Source organism: Coenobita brevimanus, chromosome 63 (genome assembly GCF_032717465.1).
Source record: "Coenobita brevimanus isolate Jiangsu-jjx chromosome 63, ASM3271746v2, whole genome shotgun sequence".
Lineage (NCBI taxonomy): Eukaryota > Metazoa > Arthropoda > Malacostraca > Decapoda > Coenobitidae > Coenobita > Coenobita brevimanus.
This window is the reverse complement of record NC_137016.1, coordinates 31166508-31188560: the sequence shown is the minus strand read 5'-3', so window position 1 is coordinate 31188560 and position 22053 is coordinate 31166508. Positions and strand designations below refer to the sequence as shown.

Here is a 22053-nt window from a genome sequence, read left to right as displayed (position 1 = left end):
AGCTCAGAAAATTGCATGGTAGCAGAAAGAATAAAAATTGAATTAAAAAAAAAAATAGGTAACTTGGGTAATATATTGAGTTCAACCAAAATATTTTACTCAGTTCAGGGACAGCAATGACCGCCATATATATATATATTTTTTAAAGTTTACTCCTCTAATGAACAACGGTCAACTTAAAAAGGTTAGGCATGTGTAAGGAAACTCCTGTGCGGGCATTTCTGAAACAGTGAGAGGGAGGAATAGAAATAAAATGTGGAGAGAGTACTTCACAAACTACTACACAGGGAAGTTGTCCCTGGTACTAAACATGAACAACAAATTATTATAAATCCATAACGAAGTGGTTACATACGACGCCAAAACGAAGAGGCGATCCAGCAAATCGGGTCAAAAGGTGAACAATAAGCTCCGCCTGCAGGTATTCTGAAACTTGCAGCTGGGATATCCGTATTCGTTTTAAGTTCTTCAGAACGACGGGTGTCTCCTATCTTGACCCCTATCATTCGGGAAAAGTAAGAAATAGTAATAACTGGCGCAAAAGCTCTCACCCTACAAGAACACAGCATCAGACGTTTGAAAATTATTCATTACTTTGTCCTTTCATCCAGCTACAGGCGCACAAGCTCACGGGCACGCACTCATGCACGCAAGCACATACACATACACACACAAACACAATATATAAATGCAAAATATTTACATATACATATATATACACAAAACACACACACACACACACACACACACACACACACATATATATATATATATATATATATATATATATATATATATATATATATATATATATAAAGTACCCTCGCGTCCAACAAGCGTTTGTCCAGCACGATTCGTGTCCAGCACGGAGAGCAATAACTAGTCAGAATTAATTCGGTTTAATTACTGTAACACGGGTGCATTAGCATAACACGGAATGAGCTCTGAGAAGTGGGCGAAATCCGCAGAGTTCGCCTCTAGCACGATCACCCCTGGTCCAACACGGTCATACTGGACGTTCCCGTGATGCTGACAGCCAATAAAAACTTCCGATCAAGTAGCCTCCCCCGCCCACTATCGTGTGGTGATCGTGATGTCGCCCAATTAAAAACGCTTCTCCTCTCACGTGATGTTTTGTTTAAATTTCTCCCGTCACAGCGCCTCTCAGTCGCATAATTAGCATTGGAAGGTGCTTTTTTCTTGCTGCATTTTCTGCCCTTGTTACTGCATTTTACCCTGCTCACGATGCCTAGGAAGCCTTCTGAGAACCCCGAGAAGCGGCGGCACCTCCCTCAGGCCACCATGCTAGAAAGCATCAAGAGGAAGAAGAAAGGGGAGAGGAAAGTGGACATTGCCAAGGCCTACGACATGAATGAAGCCAACGTGAGGACCATAATAAAAAAAAACATGACAAGATTCTGGCAGCAGTGAAGGCTTACAGAGTGCTAGGACAGGCAGAAGCAGGACCTAACATGGCTGTGGACGAAGATAATGATTCTGAGTGTGATTTCGAAGGATTTATGAGGGAGGTTGAGGAGGAGCAGCAGCCATTACCCGCTAGTGACGCCAGCAGCCATCCTCCGGGGACCCAGTAGGACTACCTGCAGCCTTGGATACCACCTTCCATTCCCAGCAAGCCCACCAATACTATCCTAAAAGGTTAGTTATCATTCATAGCACAGTACCATTTATTATAATTACAGTAGCACCAATATGTGTATAAGTATATTGTAGGTATTTAGGGTGACTTTTCCTAGGGTTGCTGACATAATTCATTTTTCCCCATAAGCTCTATTGTTTGTCCAACAAGTTTTTGGTCCAACACGGGACCCATGCATGACAATATTACCGTGTTGGACGCGAGGGTACTTGTAAGTAAGTATATATATATATATATATATATATATATATATATATATATATATATATATATATATATATATATATATATATATATGATAGATAGATAGATAGATATATGTGTGTGTGTGTGTGTGTGTGTGTGTGTGTGTGTGTGCATATATGTATACTGTATACTGTATATATGTACATATACAGTACAAGCATGTAAATCTTCAGATGCCAACATTACAAATGACCCGCTTGGGAATGCAGATATCTTTGCCAGTACATTTGCCAGAAATTCTACCATAGAGGAAGCCAGCCGGAACGTCCCAGCACTAGAACTTGACTCTCCCGAAATTGTTCCACTTAAAATACAGACAAGATACGTAAAATCCATCCTAGACAGTTTACCTACAAACGAAGCTCCAGGCTCAGATGGAATTCCGCCAATTGAAACGTGTTTCCCAGAACTTCCCTCCGTTCTTGCTAAATTATTCAGACTATGCATACGTACTTCTTCATTCCCTAATTCATGGAAAGAAGCCAATATCCACCCTATTCCAAAGAAAGGAAGTTTCTCTGACCCCTCTGATTACAGACCAATAGCTGTCACTTCTTCTCTTGGCAAGGTATTTGAAACTTTAATTAATAAGCACATAGTTAATATCTTGAATCCAACACCTTAATTAGTGATAGACAATATGGTTTTCGCCAGGAAAGATCCACCATTGTCATACTCAATCTCCTGACTCATACCATCCATCAATCAATCGACCTACATGGAGAAACTCATGCAGTAGCCCTTGATATTTCTTGAGCTTTCGACAGAGTATGACACCGTTCCCTGTTGTCTAAACTCCCTTGCTATGAACTAAAGTCTATTGTCCCTTCGCTTTGCTCATATCTCAGCGACAGAAAAATAAGAGTAAAAGTAGATGATGTATATTCCAATTTGCACTCAATTAACGCTGGCGTGCTGCAGGGATCAGTTCTTGCGCCAACCCTGTTCCTGGTTCATATTAATGATCTCTTATCTGTCACCCACAATCCCATCCATTCATATGCAAATGACTCATCACTTCATAGTTCATTCACACTTAGACACCCATTTACAAAGTCTGATATCTTTCTCAACTTAGTACAGCCATCTCCATAAATCAAGACTTACCTACAATCAGTGAATGGGGACAAAACAACCTTGTCTCATTTAATGCTAGTAAAACTAAATACATACAATTTACTAATAGACAGGTATTGCCAGATTCGTATATTACCTTCAATGCTATAAATATTCCCATCTCCAAAAGTATTGAAATTCTCGGTGTCTCACTTAACAATGCCCTCAGCTGGACCTCTCATGTCAGATTACTTGCTAAAACCGCCTCAAAAAAACTTGGATTATTGTACAGAGTCCGTAACTTCATCACTGACGAGCAGTTGATTATAATTTATAAGAGTCATGTGCGCTCTCAGCTTGAATACTGCTCACCCTTGTGGAATGGATGTGGAGAGGTTGCATTAAAACAACTAGACAAAATTCAGAACAAAGCTCTTAGAATTATTATTAATCCTGCTATTCCTAATAAACTACCTCCCCTACAAGTAAGAAGGAATCTTGCCTCCCTTGCATTATTTTACAGATATTCCTATAGCAAATGCTCACACGAAGTTGCGTCCATTGTGCCACCTCTCCATGCCTTCCCTCGTGCTACACGGGCATCTGGTAGTGCTCATGACTGGAATGTCACTCAGCCATATTGCAGAACCTCTGCTTATCAGAAGTCTTTCATTCTCCGAACTGCATCTCTCTGGAACTCGCTTCCCAAAGTTGTTTCTTTCAAAACTTCAACCTAGAGCTGTTCAAGTCTAAGTGTTACAGATACTTTATGAAGAGAGGACACCAGTAATCTGGTGTATGGATTAGTTTTTTTATTTATTTGTTTTTCCTTTCTATGTCCTGTTATTAATATATATATATAATATCTATCTATCTATCTATATAAATATATATATATATATATATATATATATATATATGTATATATATATATATATATATATATATATATATATATATATATATATATATATATATATATATATATATATATATATATATATATATATATATATACACGTGTGAACTATGAGTCACAAAAGTATAGGAACACAATACGCATGACACATTCGGGACCACAGAACGAAGATCACACGTTGGTAGCCCTCACGTAGGGAGGTGTCATATATCACCAACTAGCAAGATCCTCTTGCAAACATACAGCAAATACCACGTTTACATAAACAGACATTGTTCATACACAATGAGATCTTGGAAAACATCAGCAGTTGTTCGAATGTTTTCGGCAGGCATCGCAACCCCTGCGCACCGATACTTTTGTGAGCTATAACACATGCGGAAAGATTTTAACGATCTTGTTCTGGCTGAAAATTATCCTTCCATTCTGGATTTATCTGGTACTTCATAGAATTCAGGTGGCTTGGCCTTTATCGTGCCGCTGTATAAAGATATCCGTGCCTGGTTTCTATCTAGAGGATCGTGTTCGATTCCCGGCTAGAGCGTCAAAAACTTCCCACGTATGTACGCCTCCCACCCCCCCTTTTTTTTTTTTTTTTTTTAATAACAGAACAGAGGAAGCAAAAACAAGTGAATAAAAAAAAATAATCTATACAACAGATTGCTGGCGCCCTCCATTCATAAAGAATCTGCAACAGTTGGACTTGAATAGCTTTTGGTTGAAGTTTTGGGGGAAACCACTCTGGGGAAGCGAGTTCGAGAGAGATGCAATTCGAGGAATAAACGAATTCTGATAGGCAGAAGTTCTGCAATATGGCTGTGTAATATTTCAGTCATGAGCGCTACCAGATGCCCGTGTTGCACGAGGGAAGACTTGGAGAGGTGGCACAATGGACGGAACTTAGTCTTAGCATTTGCCATAAAAGTATCTGTAAAATGATGCAAAGGAGGCAACATTCCTTCTTACTTGTTGGGTAGATAGTTTATTTGTAATAGCAGGGTTCTTATTAATTCCAACAGCTTTGTTCTGAATTGTGTCTAGTTGTTTTAGTGCAACCTCTCTTAGTGCAACATGTAATGTGTGTTTCTCTTGAAAGCTCTTTTCCTGGATGGAACAGATGAAGACTGCTGTGTCACTTGCCGAGTTGCTTGAGGCTAGGCAAAAATCCTGATGACTCTGAAACATATGTAATCATGTGGGTTGGGATTGAAAAATGTCCTCCCATGACGGATTACCCTGGTTCTTCATAGAAATTAGGTGGCATGGCTATTATCACGCCAGGGTGTAGCGATAACGGTGCCTGACTTCTATCTAAAAGTTAAGGGTTCGATTCTCAGTTAGAGCGCCAGAAACTTTCATTATTATATATACACATATATTAATCACTCCGCGCGAGGGGACTAAAAAGATTAATTTTGCTTTCCTGACTGCGGTTTCCATACCATATCAGACTAGCGTGTGCATCCAGTTGGCAAATGATCTGAAAGGGAGTGACAAAGCACTGGCTCATGAATACCTAACCAACTATTACATAGCATATTTAAAAAACGTTTCAGTTCCCACGTCACTAATAAGCCTCATTTCATGGGACGATGCTTGATTATGACTGCGGCTTCATACATCTTGTAGGTGCAGTCCACTAAGAAATATTTAATAGAAAGAACGTTGGGTTTCTCTGTACACCTTTTTTTTAGACTTTTGGGAAGCCTTAGGGATGCCCTTGTGCATATCGGCAGAATTTATAAAATCCAGCCAACAACAGACACTATAAACACGTTTGACAGGATGAGTTGTTGTCTGGAGACTTGCAAGGTGTAACCTTTAGTGACTGGAGTCTGAGGGTGAGCCAGGCTAAGCGCCGCCGTAGCGCCCGCCCCGGATGAATGAGTGAGTTAAGACATCACATCATGCAAGTACGAGGTAGCTCTAACATGGTGCCTACTTAATATGGATGATCGGTACTAGTACCGACTCTGTGACGTGCGAACATCTGTGACCGTTAAATGGGCTGTTGGACTTCTGGGAACGGCCTGTCTACAGTAGTGCATTCGCAGAATCGGATATAGTAAAAAAAAAAGTCACACACACACACACACACACACACACACACACACACACACACACACACACACACACACACACACACACGGAGCAGATCCTGTCACTCATATTCCCCTTCTGTTCCTCTAGGCTCATCCTTCACTATCCCACTCTCACTTCCCCTTCCACATCTTGTCTTCTCTCTCTCCTTGTTTCCCATCCCTCTACTCCTTTTCTATCTCATCCTCTTCTTCCTTAAAATTCCCTTTTCCAATTTTACTCCCTCATGTTAACAGTCATTATTCTTCTTCTTGCCTCCTCCTCTGTCCTCGGTCATCAGTTCCCACAACATACCCCTCTAACCCTCTACTGTTCCCCCAGTAATCCCTTCTTTCACCCTCCCGCTCTCATTCCTCTCACGCTTTTTGCCCTCTCCTTCCTATAGTTCATTCTCCTTTTTTAGCCTCTCACATTTTCTCTTTCCTGTCCCCTGAATACTCCCTACCTCTCACACTCTCATCCCTGATTCTTCTTTTACCTACTCCCCCTCTTTTCTTAGGTTTTTATCAACACCTCCTTTCCTATTCACAGTCCCCAGCTCCTAGTCGCATAATTCCTTCCACTCTCTCTGTCATCCCTCTTCCCACACTTACCCCCTCCATTCCCTTATCGTCCATCGTCTGCTCCTTATCTCTCATAGTCCTCTTATCTATCGTTTAGTTCCTTATTTCGCCCCCTCCATTTTAACAAGTATCCCTCTACCTCTCTCTGCCTCTTCACCCACTAGTCTTTCAAGATCCAGCTGCATTTACTCTCACGTTCCTCCTTCTTTATCCCTAACTCTCTTATTTACTTTCACTGTCAGCTTCTCTCCTTCCTCCTCTTTTACCCCTTCCTCTCTCCTTAGTATTCCATCCGCCTTTTCTTCTCGTTTTCTTTGAGTCAAAACTTTCTCTTCAGTCTCATCTCCCTGCCTTTGCCTCCATCTTCTTTGTCTTCATCCCCTAGCTTTTCATCCACCACTCCTTTCCATCTCACATTCCCCTCTTTTCTTCCTCGTCCTCAGTAATCCCCTTTTCTCACAATCCCAGTCTCACGGTCATCCTTCTCATTCTTCTTACCTTTTCTTTACCTGGTCTTCCATTCTCCCACCCTCTTCTCTCTCACACCTCTCTTCTTCTGGCCATTCTATCAACGTCTCTCTTATCTCTTTTTCTGTCTGTTGATCCAGGAACATCTCTTGGATCGGCCCGGTCCATCAGTCGCTTCCTAAAGTTTTTCGGGCGATGACTCACTTTACGGGCCTCATTTATACAGTAGGCTACTTTTGTACTTGTTCTCTCTTTCTGTATCCCTATTCTTACAGCCCTTACTCATCCCTCTTTCACACAGATTCCTCTCTTTCACCCACAGTCTTTTCAGTCTCTGTTCTCTTTGTCATCCATCATCCTATCTTCACCTAAGGCTCTTTAGTTATACCACTATCTTCTGCTATATGTGGTCTCAATTTCACGCGTCTTCCTCTTTTCACCTCCCCCTTTCCATCTCACTGTCTTCTCTTCCACGACTCCAACTCCTAATCTCTTCACTCTGTCTATTTTCACCTCCTAATATTCCATCTCCTTACTGCTTGCACACTTGTATAATCTCTCTCTCTCTCTCTCATCTTTATAAAAACGGGGGAGATGAAAAATGAATACTGGCAGAACAGCATTAGGCCTAATGGCACAAGAAACACGTGGAAGAAAGACGTACATTTTTACTGGAGAAAATTAGAAAAAAAAAGACGGGCATAAAAAAAAAGAAAAATAAAACACTGAGCAGATTAGAAACAGGAAACATTGACAAAGAGATATAAACTGAACAAAGTAAAAACCTGTCAATTCACTTCAAACCATCCCGAGTTGAATCCTCTGCACTGACAGTAATGAAGGTGGTAGGTATTGGATGACGCAAACGACGGGAAAATGGATAGTCATTAAAAATAGTAAGAAAAATGAAACTGGTAGGATGCTGGTATAAAATGATGCAAACAGTTTGGAAAAATGGACAAAGGTAAAGAAATAATTCAATAAAAACAGGTTCAAGAAAGGGAGACTAGAACAGATTCAATCAGCACCATCGTTTTCCTTTTATACTGCTATAACTCGCGTGGGTACGGTCCAGACACAAGGAAAAAGGAAGAGAGAAAAAGAAGAGAACTGTCAACAAAGTGTCCGGCGAAACTTGATTGCACCTCAACACCACGACCTTATGTAAGTGACTGTTTTCAGCTTCAGCATTATGAAGCTTATGTATGTATGTATGTATGGACGTATGTATGTATGTATCTCCAGACGACATTAACTATGCATCTTATGGGACCTCCCGTACTGTACCAAAGGTGTTAACCATTTTAATCCGGTGAAGCTTGTTGGTGTTGTACATGTGAATGAAGTGTACCTGAATTAATGAGTAGATGACAAGAAAGAGTGAAGCTAAATCAGCCATAAAATCCATTACTAAAAATTCGCTAAAATACCTAGCTATTGAAAAAAAAAAATCTCAACTTTGCCCACACACACAAACACAAGCAAACTCACTGGTGTTGTAGATACGTGTGGAATCTCCCTGCACCAAGGCGTGGAAGACGAGAGATAGGAGAACCAGTGCCCCCACCACAGCCCTCCACACCCACCTGCCGAAGGGGTACACCACGGACAACCAGCGGGGGAAGGGCGGCGGGATCTGGAGGAAGAAGGGCAGGAGTGTGTGTATGAGATCCTTGGTGGGTGGTGGAAATGGAAGAAAAGAAAAGACAAGATACGGTAAGAGAGAGAGAAAAAAACGAAACTAGAGAACAGAGAGAGAGAGAGAGAGAGAGAGAGAGAGAGAGAGAGAAAGACTTTTTGCTAGCAGCTTCGTTACTCTCCCAGCACTTTATATCTTGCAACATTGGACCCAGAGTTTTCCAATAATGTACTGTTTTCCTTTTCAGTAAAAACATATTACCTCTTACGCTACGAACTAAAGCAGTATAGTATGAAACACATGACCGGGAGTTACCCGATACCATTCTGTGCTTTCTCTTACAATAACAAAACCTGATTATCTTGTCTGAAACTAATTTAAATGATGCAGTTTGAAATCCTTGACTTTTCAGACCCAGATGTCACTAAAAATAGATAGTTTATTTACGAAGAAGAGGCTTACATTAAGGAGGAATTGATAAAGGTGGAGGAAGATCTTATACTTACATGAAAAACCAGATTTCTTCAACTAGGTCCTAACCAACGAGAGGCATTTAAAAAACATGACCATTTCAAATCTGGCCATGAGAAACGATTATATAGGCTGGTCCTAAAATTTCGCGTCCTCATTCTCACGTGTTTTGGGGACGGCTCAACGTTACCATAGGGGACCCTACATAATTTTTCTTGTACTAAACTCTTCTCATGCCTTCTTCTTACGTCCACTGATAGCATGTTATTTCATGAAGCAGCTAATATGTATGCGTTCCTCACAACAGCAGATTAAGCCGTCTCTGGAACACACAAGACAGGAGAGCACAACATAAGAGCCACCCTGTACAACTGGTCACCGACTAAGACGAAAAGTCCTCCCGAATCAGACTTGTCCTTAAACGGTGTTGTGGCAGCAGTACTGAAGCCATTATATCGTACCTATTATCAAGTGTGATAAGAGTAAGTGTGATGTCCAATGCCAGTAGTGATTTGTGTGTGACATTAAGGACCAACCTGACATCAGCATTCTTTGACAATTCATATCAATTTAGAGGCAGTATAACATCAAAATATATGATCAATATAAGCGACTATCTTTACTCACGTCGGTACCAGGCAAGAATGAGGCTGATGTTGGTGAGGACTGCATTCTTGTGGAGGCAAGATATTAGCATGTGACCCCACTGACCAGTTACACAAAAATCCTTCAACTTCCTCACCATCCCCCCAGAAAGGATGATGTATTGCAGGAAAAGAGCAATTTCAGAGTGCAGTTCAGCGGTTCTCGTTCAAATGAGCTTAAGTGGCACAACAACAACAACAATAAAAACGACAAGGATGAGGTTAGACTGTGAGGCAATTGAAGTGAAGGACTATGCATGTGACATCAAAGTACAGTGGTATGTCTGAAGGAGTGAATGTCCTCAGTGGAGAAGGTAACGACAGGGACTGGTTAGTAGTGTGGGGAAAGTGACAGAATGACCTCTGACAGTAATAAAAAAGTCACAGGTCACTGGAAAACGACTGATGTCACACGCCAATCGGAAGTTAACGATGTCTGTTACAAACGGGAAATATGTGACATCAAAGGCCAGACCAGCTGCGAAGGAAGCCACAATTCATTCAAAATAGCAGATGATGTCACACACCATTTCTTGCTATTGATTAACCCAAGTATGCTGTACTGGTACAGTACAGTACAATACAGTATATCGTGTAGGAATCTGGCGTCCCCTTCTGGCAGACAGCACCTAGCAGAGGTCGGACCAGGCTTCTTCCCACGGCGAGGTGCAGGGAAATACGAGGTTTATCTTCGGGATGGATGCAGCAGCTGCTACACCTAACGTACATAGCACCATTACGCGTAGGCACCTCGTCAGCGCCTCACAGCCCAGAAAAGTAGTGAATTACTTCAGACAATATGAAATTTGAGGGAATGACGTCAGAAAAGGACGTCAGAGCGGTATGACGTCATGGGCTATTGACCACAGTCAGCGTGGGAGGACCTGATTGCCGGTGACTTTCCCCCCCCCCTCTCTCTCTCTCTCTCTCTCTCTCTCTTTCTCTCGAGGTTTCCAAGTGAGCACTGTTTCTCTCAATTATTGATAAAAGCTTGATTTGATTCGCGTCTTACTTAAGTTCGAAAAAGAAAGAAAAAAAAAAGCGTCAGACAGCAATTTCCCAACACCAGGTCCCATTAGATTTAAAAGAAATAACAGCAATAAAAATTTTTCATCATCATCATCATCATCATCAACATAACCAGCATATATATCAGCATCATCATTAGTCGTCATCAGCACCACTATCATCATCAAAACTATCATTATTACCAACATTATCACCATCATCACAACCCCTCCCTCCTATCACCACCACCACCACCACCACCATCAGTCTGTGTAATTCCAATGTCGGAAAAATACCCTTCCAATCACCATCCACTCTGATCCAACGAACGCCTTTCTCATTATCTCGCCATTAATGCCTCAGTACCATAATATCCCATCACACCAATAATAGCAACAAGGACTCCATTTTAACAACTATTTCGCCTCTTCGTTTATGAGTGCAATTAAAACTTCAAGAGTCATTAGTGGATTTTATTAATCAGGCAGAGAAAAAAAATCAGATCTCATTACGTTGGCATAAGTCATTAGGCCTTGCAAACACCCGGACACGAACACGGACACGGACGCAGAAAGAGACCACACACACACACACACACACACACACACACACACACACACACACACACACACACACACACACACACACACACACACACACACACACACACACACACACACACACACACACACACACACACACACACACACACACACACACACACACACACACACACACACACACACACACACACACACACACACACACACACACACACACACACACACACACACACACACACACACACACACACACACACACACACACACACACACACACACACACACACACACACACACACACACACACACACACACACACACACACACACACACACACACACACACACACACACACACACACACACACACACACACACACACACACACACACACACACACACACACACACACACACACACACACACACACACACACACACACACACACACACACACACACACACACACACACACACACACACACACACACACACACACACACACACACACACACACACACACACACACACACACACACACACACACACACACACACACACACACACACACACACAATTCTTGTCAGCTTGAGAGGCTCTGTACCACCTCCTTACCAATCCTGTATACATCACATTCGCATTTTGTTCATGTTTCTTATGTCTAGGTCGATATTAAAGCAAAGCAAACCAACAAAATAATATCACCCCTCTAAACCTGGGGATGTCTTCTTATGCTTAGCATCTCCTGCCGACATTATTAATGCCTTATGTCTGAAGATATAATATACGAAAGTATTCATGGTCGCTCCTTGCATTTCTCCTGTGGTTATTTTGCATATATATATATATATAGAGAGAGAGAGAGAGAGAGAGAGAGAGAGAGAGAGAGAGAGAAAGAGAGAGAGAAAGAGGATGATCATAGTATAATTATCCAATTTAAGCTTTTATAAATGATCTGCACATGTTTTTTTCATAAATGTCAAGTCTCCACAAATTGGTTAGGAAGTTCCCGCTCACAACATGTATTGCAATATTGCAGTGCCTCGGGCTTTAAATAATTCTGCTGCAGGGCTTCATTTATAGTTAGTTCTGTTTCATCATCACGTGATAACTTCTGCTTGATGAGCTACGGTACTGGGTCGTATTCAGCGTGACATTATAAGATTAAGAGTACCTCTTCCTTTGTTATTTATTTTGCATATTACGTTCTGATATTTTCGTGTGTTGCTCATATCGTTTTGTTGTCGATATGCATCAGTAAACATAAACGGAGATATTTAGCTCCAATGAGCAGAATAAATCGCTTGGGAATCACTAAATTCACATAAAATATTGAGCATAGTAAAACTCTGAGTCCGTCAAACAAGTATATTGTTGAATAATATTCAGGAAAGGGGACAAGTGCCATATCAGTCCGGACAACAATGTTCGCGACGGCCTCCTAAGCTGATTCGAATATTAAGGTATGGCAGTTTAGTAAACATGCACATCAGCTCTAAATACAGCACTCTTAAAGAAAAGATAACGCTTTGGTATAACAAAGTTTTGTTATAATTAGCTTACCTGTTTCATGAGAGCACTGCAGTCAAGATATACACTTCTAGACACTGATTATACACACTTCAGTTAAAAAAAAAAAAAAAAAAAAAAAAAAAACCATCGCACCAATGGAGTTAGATGGCAATGGAAATCAACAAAATTCTCAAAAACAGATGGATCTGTTCCTGTGGTACAGTACTTGAGACTATCTAGCAACCTTTATTGCCCCTTTTTGTGTTGTTGTGGGGTACGAATGAATACTAAAGATAATATTTGCATTACCACCGCTAGATGGTTCATATGCAACAATACTTAACTTCATCGAGGACAAAAATTGGCCAGCCATTTCACCTTCTCTGTTTTTAATTTTACTCTGTTGATTAATATTCTTAAGCTGAGAGACTTACTTTACCCATTGGATTCATAATGATATTATGCGTTATGAGGCAAATTACTGAACATGCCATGAGTATGAAGCAGACTCAGCTGAACTGTAGAGGAATTTATGGCCCTGATTGTACTGTACACTCATCTGAAAAAGAGTTCTTCCTCCTCTCCTGCCTCTCTGATCCCTGGAGTCACAAGACGTTTCAGTATGACGCAGTGGACAAAGAAGCATACTGTCACCCACAGATGGATGTTACCTTTCTTCTCAGCTCACTACGTCAAATTCAAGTGTACGAGTATATGAATCGAAGAATGTAAAAAGAGGCACGAGAGGCAACCGGATTTCTGAAGCTGACTGTACACCAGAACAAAAATCATTCGGCAAATTTGGGTACGATGGTTGTGAAAATGAGCAACTTCCGCAGACAAACATGAGTCTATAAATGTGGTGCCTCAAAAAATATACCACCTAGTAAGTGAATCTTTTTGCAACTGTGTGTTCTAATAATTACCAATGATAAAAGCTGCACTTATAATAACAAGATATCCTATAGCCTATATCACAAACCTTCATCCATGTTTCAGAATGATACGTGCTGTAAGAGTGACTAAAAATTTTTGTGCGGATGTACTTGTGAAATCTCATAATCTCTACGCGAGTGACTGTACAGCGGCGCAACTATGCAGGCAAACTGACACTATTTTAATTCAATACATGCAGTTATCACCCTATCGTCGTGAGAGAAAAAGAAGTCCAGATGACAACGACGACGACGACAGCGATTATTGATGATGGTTGATGAATAATGATTGACGACGACGACAACGACGACGACGACGATGATGATATCCCAACATTTTGTATCTCCACCTCCCTACAACTTACTGACCCCTTCAGTCAGAGGACGTTTTACTAATCTTGCTTTAGTTTTCGACAGACTATTTTATTCAATCTAGAAAACCTCCACGCAGTGAAATGTTAAATGAAGGCAATATCTGACACCGCCCGTTCGATAAATCTCTCCAAAATTGAATAAAATTGTCTGGAGACTGAACGCATATAAAAAAGTCTTTGTGTTTAAGGGACCAAATTAATACTCGCAAGCTCCTGTGACTTGCTCTCTGCAGAACAAAATCATCAGGTATTAACTAGAATAAAATATCAGAGACGTGACAAGCACATGAAAACTGACGGCGACAGTAGCAACACTCGCAGGATGCTATGACTTACTCTCGGCTGAATTAAACAGTCTGCTGCAATAAGAATTAGAGTTATCCCGAACATCAGAGACTTAATGGTGACAAATTTAATACTAATGATTCTATGACTAACAATCGGTTGAATTAAAAGGTCTGTAGTTAGCTTCAGTATATATACCAAAGGGTTTTAAACTATGAGAGGGTTCAGAACTCTAACCTTCAGGGTTATACTGTAGGAGTCGCTGTAGTAGGGCCCCGTGAAGTCTGTGGCCAGGTATCTATCTCTGACCACCGCCATGCCGTTGATCACAAAGTCCTTCTCGCCCCGCACCACCTGTCCCAACATGCCAACCCAAGACCCATTGATCAGCTCGCCCCAGTACTCGTCTGGCGGGATGTCCTGAAGGTCGTACGTGAAGTTGCGACGGAGGGAGATCTCACGTAACATTGCCTCGCCTATACCAACCACTCGCTTTTCTGTTGCAGGGTTGGAGGAAAGAGGGAGAGAGATATTAAGTATACGAGGGAACGAAGAGATTCTGGAAATTTGATGGCGGAAGAAATAATGGAGGAAGATCTCATGTAACATCGCTTCGTCTATACCGACCATGCACTTTCCTGGTGGACTGCAGAGTGAGAGAACTTTGAGCTGAAGGAGGGACATTAAAGAGGGAGAAGAAATATACTGTATTGGTGGTGAAGGTATTGCAAAGAAGGGAAACTTCATGTAACATAATTTCACCTACAGTATACCAGCGACTAGTTTGTCTCTGGAAGGACTGGAGGAAAGAATGGTTATGAGAGGTGCCGTAGTGAGACATCTTGGAGCTGATAGAGGATATTAGGGAAAGAAAAGAGGAGGTATTAGAGGGGACCCAGACTTCATTTAATATCACTTAACCTCCAGTCCTTCTGTTGAAAAGATGGGGCTTTGTGGGTAAGTGAGAGATTTTTGAGTTGATAAAGGGGCACTGCAGAGGAGGATGGAAGTGATTATATATGATGAGGAAGGAAAAATATTGTCTGGAAGTAAACATAACAAAGGAAAAAAGACGCAGGAAAAACACTGGAGGTCAGATGAGGGAGGAACCATACAGGAAAAGTGAGGGAGAGAGAGAGATCCATTACTGAAAGAGGAAAAACAGGAAATTGGAAATCCTGGAAGTCAAACTTGTGGCGGCTGAAATGGAGCACAGTATCGACGAGAAGTAATACTAAGTAGCCAGCTGTAACGAGGGAGGAACACTACGCAGGGAGGATAGAGAAATATTAAGCAGGATGAGTAGGGATACTAAGAAAGGCGGAGAGAGGAATACTAAGTAGCACAGGAATAGGAGGGTACAATATTAAGTAGCGCAGGGTAGGGAGGTAAGATGGAAGGAGGAGTACTATGAAGCAGAGGGGACAGGAGGGAAAATACACTATGTCAAGGATGTATATTAAAGGACACAATGTAGGAAAGAATATACAGGGAAAGAATTGGGATGGATTAATACAAAACGTCAAGGATGTGACATCTAATGTTTGCTGCGCGCTCTTTAACTCTGTAAAAACCGCACTGGTAAATAGCCTCCACCAAGAATTTTCAATTTTCTTGATAAGAGATTGCTATCTACAATACAACTTCATTCGTAACATTCGTAATGTTTCTCACTACTGGCAAATGTGAAGAGAAGAAAAAATTCAATATGTAAAGCCTAACAATACTTATGATGAGAAATGACCTAATTCTGTGATGAGTACAGTCCAATAATAAAAAAAAAATCAAGAAGTAATTATGCTTTCATTACAAAACAATGACGAAAATAAGAAGAGAAAAATGATGATTTGCACATTTCACACAATATGAGTAAATTCCAATAATTACTGTGGTCATATTCCAAAGAATTATGATGACAACATTCGAATAATAGTCCACAGTACCTTTCCAATTATCCAAAATATTCAAACAATTATCTCCCAACACATTCCAACCCCCTAACCTAAATTTCACTCCTTTGTGCGCCGAGAATGTCTGAGAATAGAAGGAAGTAAAGTTTCAGCTTGGGAGAATGCGACAAGTTCTTGCATTCGGCGCTGGAGAGACAATATGAAGGGGGAAAAAACACCAAATCGTCTTTGTCTGCCAGTACGAACTAACACGATAACGCTCCAGTACAGAGGAGCTAAGGATTAAACTCGGGTGAATGCCACAGGTTCTGGCATTAGGCGCGATAGAGGGGAAAAAAAAAAAAAAAAAAAAAAAAAAAAAAAAAGGGGGAAAGAAAAACAACGAAGCCTTTGTTTACTAATTACTCTCCCGATAATACAACCTAGGCTTCCTCTTCCTGACACCTGGGCATGGAGGTGGTTGAAAGGCGTACATGATATTCACGGAAGTAAATGAAAATACGATTCGGTAGGCCGATTAGAAGCAGTGTCAGTTCCCGTGACCAAAACAAAGTGAGTGCATTTGTGCTGGTCCTGATTGTGTGAGGTGAGTGTGTTAGTGGGGAGTGTAGTGGTGAAAAGAGGGTGTTGGTGAGAGGAGTGACTTGGTGAGTGTTGATGTGAGAAGTGCGCTAGTGTGAGATGTGCGTTGGTGTGAGGAGTGTGTTGATGTGAAAAGCATCTTGGTTTGAGAAGTGTGTTGGTGTGAGGAATGTGCTGGTGAGAGAGGTGTGTTGGTGTGAAGAGTGAGTTGGTGGCTGTTGGTGTAAGGAGTGCGCTGGTGTGAGAATGAGAAGTGTGTTGGTGTGAGGAGTCTTTGACGTGAAGACTGTGTTGGTCTGAGACGTGTGTTGGTGTGAGCAGTGTTCTGATGTGAGAAGTGCGCTGGTGTGAGAAGTGTGGTGGTGTGAGGAATGCTGTGATATGAAAAGTGTGTTGGTTTGAGAAGTATGCTGGTGTGAGGAGTGTGCTGGTGTGAGGATTGTGCTGGTGTGAGGAGTGTGCTGGTGTGAGAAATGTGTTGTTGTGAGGAGGGGATTGGTGAATGTTGGTGTATAAGGAGTGTGCTGGTGTGAGGAGTGTGTTGACGTTAAAACTGTGTTGGTTTGAGAAGTGCGTTGGTGTGAGATATGCGTTGGTGTGAGGGGTGCGTTGGTGTGAGGGGTGCGTTGGTGTGAGGGGTGCGTTGGTGTGAGGAGTGCGTTGGTGTGAGAAGTGCGTTGGTGTGAGGAATGCGTTGGTGTGAAAAGTGTGTTGGTGTGAAAAGTGTGTTGGTGTGAAAAATGTGGTGGAGTGAGGATTGCGTTGGAGTGAGGAGTGCGTTGGTGTGAGGAATGCGCTGGTGCAAGGAGTATGTTGGTGCAAGGAGTGTGTTGGTGCGAGGAATGTGTTGGTATAAGAAGTGTGTTGGTGTAAGGAGTGTGTTGATGTGAGGAGTGTGTTGATGTGAGGAGTAAGTTGGTGTGAGGAGTAAGTTGGTGTGAGGAGTGAGTTGTTGTTAAGAGTGTGTTGGTGTATGGAATGTGTTGGTGTTAATGTGTCTGGGTGAGAAATGACGTGGTACAGGGGGTGTGTTTATGTGAGGAATATGTTGGAGTGAGGAGTATGTTGGTGTAAGGAGTGTGCTGGTGTAAGGAGTGCGCTGATGTAACGAGAGGGTGCTGTGTTTGTGTGAAGAGTGTGTTGGTGTGAGACGTGTTGCCGCCTAGTCAGTATAAGTACTGTGTTGGGCGAGAAGTGGTGTGCTGGTGTAAGGTAGGTGTTGGTGTAAAGAGTGTGCTGGTGTTAGGAGTGTGCTGGTGTGATGAGTGTATTGGTGTAAAGAGTGTGCTGGTTTAAGGAGTGTGCTGATGTGAGGATTGTGCTGTTGTAGTGTGCTGGTGTAAAGAGTGTGCTGGTGTAAAGTGTGTGCTGGTGTAAGGAATGTGTTGGTGTAAGAAGTGTGTTGATGTAAGGAGTGTGCTGGCGTAAGATGTGCGCTGATGTAAGAAGTGTGTTGGTGTAAGAAGTGTGTTGGTGTAAGGAGTGTGCTGGTGTAAGGAGTGTGCTGGTGTAAGGAGTGTGCTGGTGTAAGGAGTGTGTTGGTGTTAGAAACGTGTGGGTGTATGGAGTACGTTGGCGTAAGCGGTGTATGAAGGAGTGTGTGGGTGTTACAGTAAGGAATGTGTTGGTGTAAAGAGTGTTGGTGTTAGGAGCGTGTTGGTGTAAGGAGCGTGTAAGTGTAGAGGGCGTGTTGGTGTAAGAAGTGGGCTGTTGTGTTTGTGAGAGGAATGTGTTGGTGTGAGAGGTGTTGTCTCATCTTGCTCGTGAGAAGCAACAATCCAGGTATCCAATAATTCTTCCACCTCCGCACCCTCCTTCAGGCCGACATCTCTAACCTGCACCCTTCCTCCCATCCCCCCAACCCTCTCTTAGCTGACTCCCCGACCTTCGCTTATTCTTCTCCTGTACCTCCCCACCCTTCTCATATCCCTTTGCCCTATCATACTGAACTTTTATTTCCCTCCCTTCTCGTTTCCCCACCAGCTTTTTCTCCCTTCACTATTTTCCATCTATCGCTAATACTTTTCTATAACCTCAGGTGCCGTTAAATTGCTTTTCGCTACAGTAACTTTATGTCCTATTCTGGACGTCAGTGAGTGATCATACAAAATTCTATAAATATAATCAGTCATATACTACCCTGTACGCTATTTGGCAAGGCAGCCATGACATGCGGGTTGTTTTGGCTGCTGTTTGAAAAGCGGACAAAGGGCGTTTCTTCGACCTGTCCATCTGTTGCCGTTTTAGCCCGTGACAAATAGCTCACGGTCGAACGACGCCACTCAGCTACAAGGGTGAGCCCAAGTGACAAAACATCACCCTCTCCCTGCCACCTGTGTGTCGTGTGTTAACTCCCCCTTCCCCCTTTGTGCTGTTTTTTTCCCCTTGCCCTCCTTTCCTCACCCTGTGTAGTGTGGACCTCTCCTCCATCAGTGTTTTCCCTTTCACTGCCCCCTCAGAGTTGTTCCCTCCTTCCCCTCTTCCCCTCCAATGCTGCATACCTCCTTCCATTCCTCCTCCCTTACAGTAATGCTTATCTCCCTCCCCCCCTCCCTCCAGTGTTGTCTCGCTCTCTTCCTACCGTCAGTGTTACATCTCCCCCTTCCTCCATCCAGTGCTGTGTCTCCCCCTTTCCTTACCTCAAACCACACTTCTACCTACATTCCCCACCAAACCATACCCTCCCTAACTACAAAGGAGTACAAAGGAATTCAAAGGGTTGTTTGTTAAGACAATACGAGTACTATATCTGTTTCTAGTAGTAAATGATAAGCACAGGAAAGCAAGAAGGCTACCGTAGGGCTAGGACTAGAGATCCACTCCACTCTCCTCCCCACGCGTTCCACTGTCTCTCCCCTCCAGGGTTCTCTCTCTCTTTCTCTCCTTTTCCCCTCTCTTCAACCATATCCCTACCTACGTCCTTTCCCATACCAAACTTAGTATCCTGCCTCTCCCTTCCCTCCCTACACAATGCTCTCTCTTCCCCTACTATGCACCCAGTGCTGGTTCCCCTCCCCTCTCTACCTTCACCTCCTTGTCTCTCTTTCGCTCACCAGAATCCTGACCTACCTTGGTGCCCGAACTGTACCTGACTACACCAACAGTATTGCCCTTGTGGTGCTACTGTAGGCCATCCATTGTACTCAGAGTTAACACTGCAATAAGTATGATTCGCTGATTCCAAGCATGGACTTCTATATATCTATATCTGTCTATCCATCTATCTATCTATCTATCCATCTATCTATATGTATGTATTGGTTACCGACAAACGATTTTTCTCAGCCTAAGAGACTGCCTCTGGGGAAGGGCGGAAAGAATACTTCCCATTATCCCTGCTTGTAAGAGATGACTAAAAGGGGTCTCTTTCTCTCAAGTCTTTCTCTCCTTACTATCCTGATCTGCACTTCTGTCCTACCTCTCTTCTTGACATTTCCATGTTTCTTCCATCTCTTATTCTCCCTCTACTCCTACAGTGCCATATAGCCATACTACGGTTTGGTACTAATTTTTCATTATTATTATTATTCAGCTTCAGAGAGATCTTTGGATTAGGAAGTGTTGGATGGTGCCTTTGATAACTCCTTCAGTAACAATACCTTTACCAAGTTGGATAAAATGTTTGGAAATAACAAGAAAGTTATGTTATCTGATGAAATGAGTTCAATCACCCTTACCAACTACAAGTGTTAACACCTGCAATCCGATGGCACATTACAGTATATATTTTATTCTTGTTATTCTCAGATGATTTTGAATAGCTCTGGAAAAGTTCTCCTGGTGAGAGATTACTGATAAAGTCTCCAGTTCGAAAAGTCTCTCCTGTGTAGAAGAAAATCGTATGGGGACAGCATGAATAAGAAAAAAACATGTCCCCGTACCGAAGTGGTTCAGTGTCTACACTAGCTAGGCGGGATAATATACGCTTCATAATGCTGAAAGTTGCCTCACTTGTTTTACTACAGAGAGTTCGGCCGGCTTCTGCTGCCTTTTTGGGTGTCTAATGAATGGACAGAGGGATTTCAGATCACTCTCAAATGAAGAACAGTGTTGGTAATTTGTGAGATGGGGCCAAATATTTCGAAGGATTTAATATATAGATATGTAATATATGAATAATTTCACTGGGGACAATATGATATTCTTCCTCCTAGAACATTTCCTTCTGCTTCTGCTGAATTCTTTCCACCGCCCGTCATACTAAGAAAAAAGTTTTGGTGATGAGGATGCTATTTTTACCCGGGCCGTACCATGGTCGTAGAAAAGATATGGGAAGTCGTCGATCCAGCTGGCGAGATGGAAAACGTGACCGTGGAAGTCGGCGTGCCGGTCTTGAAACAGGTGGTCCTTTATCAGACCCAGGCGCACGTCCAGGGGCGTCACCAGCTGGCAGGGGGAAGGGGAGATCATGGATGAGATTGAATTGTGAGAGCCGCCGAAACCTTTGTATCTTTCATTTCAAAAATAGTCTGGAAATTCGAGAAAACAGTTTGTGAGATATTTCTGGGCAAAAAAACAATCAGTTCTGACGGAATTAATCATACTGTTACTTATTACTGCAGCTTTACGATAAGTGTTTCATACATACAAAATTATGGGGAGCGATTTAATATGTTCATTCCACTGACTACCTCGATGATAGCTCTGCTTTTGTGTGTCTTTTCCTCTTTCTGAACTTTACTCAGCTCGTTTGTAATACTGTAATCTACACACACACACACACACACACACACACACACACACACACACACACACACACACACACACACACACACACACACACACACACACACACACGAGTGCGCGTGCACGTGCGCGCTAGCTTGCATATTATATCTATATGTATGTGACACCATGGTGTAACCTGCACATTACTTAGGATTACTGATATTGTATATGGTTGTTAGCCCGAGACTCGACAAAGGACATAAATCTGTCAGAGTATCTTTATCCTTCCTTTTGAAGCGTTGAGCCAGGCGTCCTCCCCCCACACCCTCCTTAACCTTGATCCTGGGGTCCGTATTTATCAAGGATCTTTACCAACCTGCAGGATGAGCATTTTTCCGTAGCACTGTTAGCACATATTTTATAAGAGTTTTTTCGTACTTTGGAATTATTAA

The 22053-nt window shown here is 42.2% G+C and overlaps 1 protein-coding gene across 1 annotated transcript in view; it reads right to left on the bottom strand.

Moving 5' to 3' along the window:
* Window positions 1-22053, bottom strand: part of LOC145404407 (ionotropic receptor 21a-like) — a 171746-nt gene that overhangs the window by 76539 nt on the left and 73154 nt on the right. Inside the window, exons 5-7 of the mRNA XM_080275922.1 lie at window positions 21184-21319; window positions 14679-14938; window positions 8504-8648 (exon numbers count right to left, since the gene is read on the bottom strand). Of these exons, the coding sequence (XP_080132048.1) occupies window positions 8504-8648; window positions 14679-14938; window positions 21184-21319 (541 nt within the window). The remainder of the gene's footprint in view (window positions 1-8503; window positions 8649-14678; window positions 14939-21183; window positions 21320-22053) is intronic.